We start from the raw sequence: 7,412 nt of genomic DNA, 5'->3' as shown, positions 1-7,412 counted from the left end.
GGACCAAAACGAACATCATCTGGGTCTTCTCCTTCTTCCAGATCCAGACTAGAACTGCGCCCACCACAACAGTCCATCTAACTGCCTGTGGAAGAACCTATTGCAGGCTAACCGAAGAAGACATCAAACTCCTTCTTCCTCTCCGACGAACACAGATTTAGGGATTTCAACAAAATAGAACGAAATCATAACCTAATAATCTAATCCAGTCCTAAGCTAAATCTAAACTAACGCCAATCATTCAACAGCCAGCTCACAAAACCAAATCAAATCGACTCACAGCCAAAAACCAAACAAACAATCTAAAAAAATGGAATGAACGGCATCGGTGTACAAAATCGATGCCTTAATCACTGAATATATATGTTACATTGAGTAGAGGATTACCTGATTAGCGAAAAGTAGACGAAACGGGAAATGAAAATCCAATCAATCGGAAATGCAAGAAGCTTCGCCGGACGTTTTCCACTTCTCTGTGTCTCGTTTTTGCCGATGTAGCCTCCTCCTCCTCCTTGGTGCGCTTCAAATACAGACTTCGACTTCCTCCACGCGAAACACGAGGCGAATACACCCGTCAGCCAGCGGATCTTCTGAATCCTTCGTCATCATCAAAGCCTTTGACCGTCCTTTTTTTCATTTCTAAGTTTGTTTGTTTGAATTTTCTATATAAACTAAATACAACCTAAAATATATTTAAATAGATAAGTTATGGGTGTTAAATAAAAAATGATTATTTTTAGTAAAAAGAAAGGGTATTGATATATATGAATAAAATAAAAATTAATAATTTAAAATTGAGGTTATTTTAATATTTTGATTAATAAATGAATAATGTGATTGTTGAGAGATAATTGATTGAAAAATTGATTTTTAATTGATTTTTTAAAATCCCAAATAGAACAAGGCCTTATAATTTTTATGCCACGTTTAGTTCAAAAATATATGAAAATTAATTCATATTTAAATTAAATTCCATTTGAAAGAAATTTAATTCTTAAAATAATTAATCAAATTCTCATAGCTCATTTTTGTCTATCAGAAAACAATTATCAATTATTTCTTTTAAGAAAATTTAATTTTGAAATCAAATTTTAGAAACTAAAAATTAATAAAATTTCATGAACTACTTAAAAAAATAATAATAATGTGGAGTTATATATTAAATAATAGTTATCCCTTTGAGGTTTTGGTTGTAAATAATAATAATTTATATTTATTTGTTCATTTTATTTTATTTTGGTAATAAAAGATTAATGTTTCCTTTTTCAATAAAATAAAATAAAATTTAAGACAAAATTAAATTAAATTTAAGACAAAATAAAAATAAGACTAAACCCTAATTTGAAGATATTTTGTAACTTAATGATATATATATATATATATATTACATAGGTTTGTTTTTATATATTCGGCTTTCTCATTCTCTCTGTATCATTGTTTTGTAAGAATCATCGTTCAGCGATTGCCGCAGAAATGTCGAACTTCAAGAAGATTGTGTTGAATAGTTCCGATGATCAAACATTCGAGATGGATGAAATCGTTGCACATCAATCGCAAACTCTGCGGCACATGATCGAAGATAGTTGCGCCGATACCGTCATTCCTGTTCCTAATATCACCGGCAAGATTATGGCCAAGGTTATCGAGTATTGTAATCGACATGCCGAAAAACTCAAATCCGAAGAAAAGACTTTTGAAGAAGAACTCAAGAAATTTGATGAAGATTTCGTCCAAGTCGATCAGGGCATTCTCTTTGATCTTATTATGGTTTGATTTTTTTTTAAAAGCTTTATTCTTGTTTTATTAAATTATTATTTGATGATTCTCTGTTTGTTTAGGGTTTCTGAATGAATTTTGATTTGTAGGCTGCAAATTATTTGGAGATCAAAACTCTATTGGATTTAACTTGTCAGGCTGTGGCAAATATGATTAAGGGAAAGACTCCTGAAGAGATTCGTAGAACTTTTAATATCAAGAATGATTTTACTCCCGAGGAAGAAGAAGAAATTCGTAAGGAGAATGCTTGGGCTTTTGAGTAATAATAATTGCAATTTCATCATCTTTAGATAGATTGTTTTCAGTGGTGGTAAATATTATTATACTATGGATTGAAGATATTAAGTTTCTCTACTTAATTTCTTTACATTCTAATGAATTTTCTGTCTTTTTCTTTTTTTACATTATTGGTTTCTTCAATAATCTAAGTTAAGGTGTAAACGGTTCAGTTTGGTTGGTTTATTGACCGAAATACACATCTAAACCGTTGATGTTTGTTTGCTAAATTTGAAACGGTTGGTTTAGTCGATTTGATCGGTTCGAATTGATTGATTTAAAAACACAATTATCTAATCTACATAAATAGTTATACAAAATACTTAAAAAATTGTTATTATGTTACTAGAATATAAAATTTTCAAAATAATGCCTTAAATCTCAAAATCTATTAAGAACCCTAAATATATAACATTGAGAAACAATTCAAAATCAAATTCACCCCTCCATTTTGAAGTTATCATATTACAATAAATCAATTTTCAGCAATCCAAATTTACCTATTTGCAAAATTAAAAAAAAATAAAACATCATCCAAGTGCCATGAATAATTACAACACCACCTCCACCACTCTCACTTCCATTCTTCTTACCCAACATGTCATACATTGTGATGCAGCGTGCGTGGCTAGGATGAACCTTTATCAAGATTCGTTGATTCTTACGAATACCGAACGTTGATAGATATTGAGGAAACCTCGTTTTCTGATTAATAATCTTCCCCTAACAAAGTGTTTTAAGATCCTTTAAATACTCAAACCCTAGCTTGCAAAAGAAATAAACAACTTTTAATAAATTGCAAAAAACACCCGAAACTAATAAAAAATGCGATTTTGAGCCCCTAAACGTTTCCGCCCGAAAAACACTAGGCAATCGTCGAAATCTGACACTTGCGAGATATTTTCGGATGCTGCAACTTTCGCATAAACGCCTCTTCGACTCGCACCGCATCATTCCCCCCAGGGTAGAAAAGATTCGTCCTCGAATCTGGAACCGCATCATCCTCATCAGAAGAAGACTCACCCACAAAAGGAACAAGATGCTTCACATTGAACACATCAGAGGTACGCACATGGCTGGGAAGGCGTAAACGATAAGCATTGGGGTTGATCTTCTCCACAATCTCAACAGGACCAATCTTCTTAGCAGCAAGCTTGCTATATTCATGAGCTGGAAAACGATCCTTAGTCAGAATAGCCCACACAAAGTCACCAACTTCAAAATCAACAGCACGCCTTCTCGAATCAGCCTTCTCCTTGTACTTGGCAGTAGCAGCAACCAAGCGGTCATGAGTGGTCTGATGAACCTGAGCCAACTGACCAACAAAATCCGCAGCAGTGGAATGAGGACGCACCTTGCTGGGCAGCGCTAACAAATCAAGAGGAGCACGCGGAGACAGCCCGTAAATCACATGGAAAGGACTGAAACCAGTGAAGCGATTAACAGCATGATTGTGAGCAAACTCGGCCTGAGGCAGCTTCAGATCCCAAGCCTTAGGATGATCCCCAATTAAACTGCGCAGAAGGTTCCCCAAAGACCTATTAACAACTTCAGTTTGGCCATCAGTTTGCGGGTGATAGGCACTGCTAAAATTCAGCTGAGTATTAACCAAACGCCAAAGACTCCTCCAAAAGTGACTCACAAAGCGAGTGTCCCGATCAGAAACTATGGAGGCAGGAAGTCCATGAAGGCGATACACATCCCTGAAATAAAACTGTGCAACAACCACAACATCAGAGGTTTTCTTGCAGGGAATGAAATGAACCATCTTCGAGAATCGGTCAACCACCACAAAAATCGAATCAGAACCACGCTGGGTATGTGGCAGCCCAAGGACAAAATCCAGTTTGCTAAACACAGAAGCACCACCCAACTGATCCAACAAGTCATCCAACCGGGGAATAGGAAACCGATAACGCACTGTAATCTTGTTGATAGCACGACTATCAATGCACATACGCCAAGACCCATCCTTTTTTGGGGTAAGAAGGGCCGGGACAGCACAAGGACTAAGGCTCTCTCGAATGTGTCCCTTAGCCAGCAAGTCCTCCACCTGTCTACGCAACTCGTCATGTTCTTTGGGACTCATGCGGTAATGAAGACGGTTGGGTAGGGCAGCACCTGGAACCAAGTCAATGTGATGCTGGATATCACGCAAAGGAGGCAAGGCACAAGGCAGATTCTCAAGAAAAACATCTGCAAACTCCTGTAACAGCGGCTGCACTGGAATAGGAATCTCAGAACTAGCACCACAGGTAATCAGCGAACAAAATAGAGCAAACACCATGCCAGATTCAACCATGGCGGTCTGAAAAGGACCCCGAGACAACAAGGTGGCAGGGGGGACGCATGATGAGTGGGGGCAGCACCCTTCTTGGGCTGATTTGGCATCAACACAATCTTGACTCAGCCAGGACAGGCGATAAGGCTTGGGGTGAGGTTCAGTGGACAGACCCAGCTTCGAAACTGCAACCTCAGAAATCATATTCTCACAACTCCCAGCATCAATGATGAAGGTGCAAACTTTGTCACCGATGGTACAAGTGGAATGGAACAGATTATTGCGTAACCACTCGTTGTCAGGAGCACGAGGGGTTAAACATGATCGACGAATCACCAAAAGGGGGCCAACATCACCAGAAACATACTCCTCCGCTGCCTCATCATCATAAACATCATACACTGGGGCTGAATCTGAAGGAAGAGCAGAGTCAGGATCATCCACCTCAGTAAAAAGACCACGATTGGTGGACTTTGGGTTGCGACACTCTGCTTGGCGATGGCCAACTTCACCACAATTGAAACAACGCAAGCCACCGGGACGTCCCTGCGGGGGAGCTGTAGTGCCGCGAGGGGGGGCTAGGGTGGGATGGGCCGGCTGGGAAGAAGAACCAATGCCACTAGTGGGGACAACCTGTTTTCCAAAGCTACCCGAACCGCGCCTGGCTAGCTGTTTCTCAGCCTGTGAAGCACGCTGATGTGCCTCAGAAACAGTCAAGGGATCAAACATATTCAAAATATCCTGCAACTGGAGGCGAAGGCCACCAATATAGCGAGAAACCAACTGGAGAGGGGACTCAGACAGGTCAACACGAGCCACAAAGGTGTAAAACTCAGTGGAATAGTCATCCACAGAACGAGAACCCTGACGAAGATTCTGGAACCGTTGGTACAGGTTACGTTCGTAATTATATGGTAGAAACGCAGCCCTAATATGCTTCCTGAATTTGTCCCAATTCGTGAGCTTTGCCTTACCATGACGAACACGTGTCTGTTTCAATTGTTGCCACCATGCTTGTGCACGATCATGTAAGCGGGTCGTAACAAGGGGTACACGACGATCTGCAGGAACTTTCTTGAAATCCAGAATCTCTTCAACCTGAGAAAGCCAATCAATAAACTCTTCCGGTGGTAGACTACCATCGAACTTAGGGATGTCCACCCTGAAAGCCTGCTCCCAGCGATGATTGGGGCGTTCAGGGGATCGATTCCGAAGACCACCGAGAGGGTTTTCATCTGTCACCGTAACATCATCTTCAGGGTGGTGCATGTGCATAGATGCATCCATCCGTTGCGTCAACCATTCAACCTGCCGCCTCAAATCGTCGTTATCACGGCGAAACTCAGCGTTTTCACGTCGCAACTCAGCAAGGTCACCATCATCAGCACCAGGGGTAGGGTTGCGCGGCTGTCTTCGGGGCGGCATACCTCAGGGTCGACTGGAAACTGATACCAACTGATGCAGCGTGCGTGGCTAGGATGAACCTTTATCAAGATTCGTTGATTCTTACGAATACCGAACGTTGATAGATATTGAGGAAACCTCGTTTTCTGATTAATAATCTTCCCCTAACAAAGTGTTTTAAGATCCTTTAAATACTCAAACCCTAGCTTGCAAAAGAAATAAACAACTTTTAATAAATTGCAAAAAACACCCGAAACTAATAAAAAATGCGATTTTGAGCCCCTAAACGTTTCCGCCCGAAAAACACTAGGCAATCGTCGAAATCTGACACTTGCGAGATATTTTCGGATGCTGCAACTTTCGCATAAACGCCTCTTCGACTCGCACCGCATCACATTGCTATTTTTTTTTTTTTTATAGAACTTAGTAATAAGTACCTCCTTGCCACACGATTACTGTAGAATATACTCCTGCGCCAATAAAAATTAAATAAAGAAATAAGCACTTCAATTTTGACTAATAAAATTCAAAATTATAATATATAAACATATTTAGAACTAAGCAATCAAAAGATTCAAAACAATTAATCCATACAACCACACAATTTATAATTCCTCGTTGAGCATCATCTTGATTGAAACTCTACAAAAAGAATTAAGAGCAAATAATGAGATATTAAATTTAGAAAAATGATTTAAATAATCATAACTTATTTATATGGTACCTTCTTCAATAGCTTCGAAATCATTCAAATCACTCATTGTTTGATTTATTTCAGCTACAAGTGGTTTAGAGAGTAACCAATTTTGAGTGCAAATAAAAGCTTGTGTTGTTGCAAGAGTCAAAGAGCTACGATAAGCATCAAGAACTCTTCATCCTGTACTAAAAGTCGATTCTGATGCAACTGAAGAAATTTGTATGGCTAAGACGTCTCTAGCAATAGCAATGAAAGAAAATAATTTTATATTTGTATCCATTTTCTCTCCACCAAGTGAGCAAATCAAACTTGCACTCTGAATTCACAGTCACGATACCATCCGCGAAATACTTTTCAAGCTCAGACTTACTCAGAATAGAATCCTCCTCCATTATATGTTGCATAAATTGATGAGCCAGTGAGCAATTTAAATCATATTCTTTAACATTTTCATCCAAATTATTTGAAAAGATTTGAAGATTCCCTACTTCATCTTATTATAATAACTAGAGGCCACTTATAATATTAATATGTGTTTCTTAATTCTTATAGAAAGAAAAAAAAAAGTAGAGGCGTGCACATGGAGATGGATTGTGTGAATCCTAGCTAGCTTGACAAAGGAATACATAAGTGTTCATTAACGTTTATTTGTAATTGTAAATTGTTTACATACTTTAATGTATTTTAAAGTAGTAATGAAACAAAGTTCATTGGTCCATGCATACTTTGGATGAAAAAGCCTACCATATATATATGCCGGTTTTTTATGTATAATTGTCAAATGGTGGAGATAGAGAAAGTTATTTTATACACACATTTTAATCTCCATTTGTAATCTCTTATCATTTGAGCCAATAGATGTATTTTTAAATTATTTATATATGGGAATTATATGATTTTGTAACCCGAAAAATTGTTGCACTTGCATCTCACACATATACTCTTCAATTGACTCAATTTCATGCCTTTGATAACCGA

The 7,412-nt window shown here is 38.2% G+C and overlaps 1 protein-coding gene across 1 annotated transcript; it reads left to right on the top strand.

Annotated features, from left to right (window-relative positions):
• Positions 1–1,436: 1,436 nt before the first annotated feature.
• On the top strand, positions 1,437–2,059 carry LOC124940206 (SKP1-like protein 1B). The gene is made up of 2 exons (XM_047480692.1): positions 1,437–1,767; positions 1,866–2,059. The coding sequence occupies exons 1-2, from the start codon at positions 1,474–1,476 to the stop codon at positions 2,037–2,039; spliced, it is 468 nt and encodes a 155-aa protein (XP_047336648.1). The 5' UTR covers positions 1,437–1,473; the 3' UTR covers positions 2,040–2,059.
• The last annotated feature ends 5,353 nt before the right edge of the window (positions 2,060–7,412 follow it).

This window comes from Impatiens glandulifera, chromosome 5, assembly GCF_907164915.1.
Source record: "Impatiens glandulifera chromosome 5, dImpGla2.1, whole genome shotgun sequence".
NCBI classification, from domain to species: domain Eukaryota; kingdom Viridiplantae; phylum Streptophyta; class Magnoliopsida; order Ericales; family Balsaminaceae; genus Impatiens; species Impatiens glandulifera.
Note: the sequence above shows the minus strand (reverse complement) of the source record. Positions and strands in the feature narration are given on the sequence as shown.

Coding starts and splice junctions, on each gene's coding strand:
- LOC124940206 (XM_047480692.1), top strand. CDS start 1,474: ATGTCGAACTTCAAGAAGATTGTGTTGAATAGTTCCGATGATCAAACA. Junction 1,768..1,865: donor TTCTCTTTGATCTTATTATG/GTTTGATTTTTT, acceptor TTTGATTTGTAG/GCTGCAAATTATTTGGAGAT.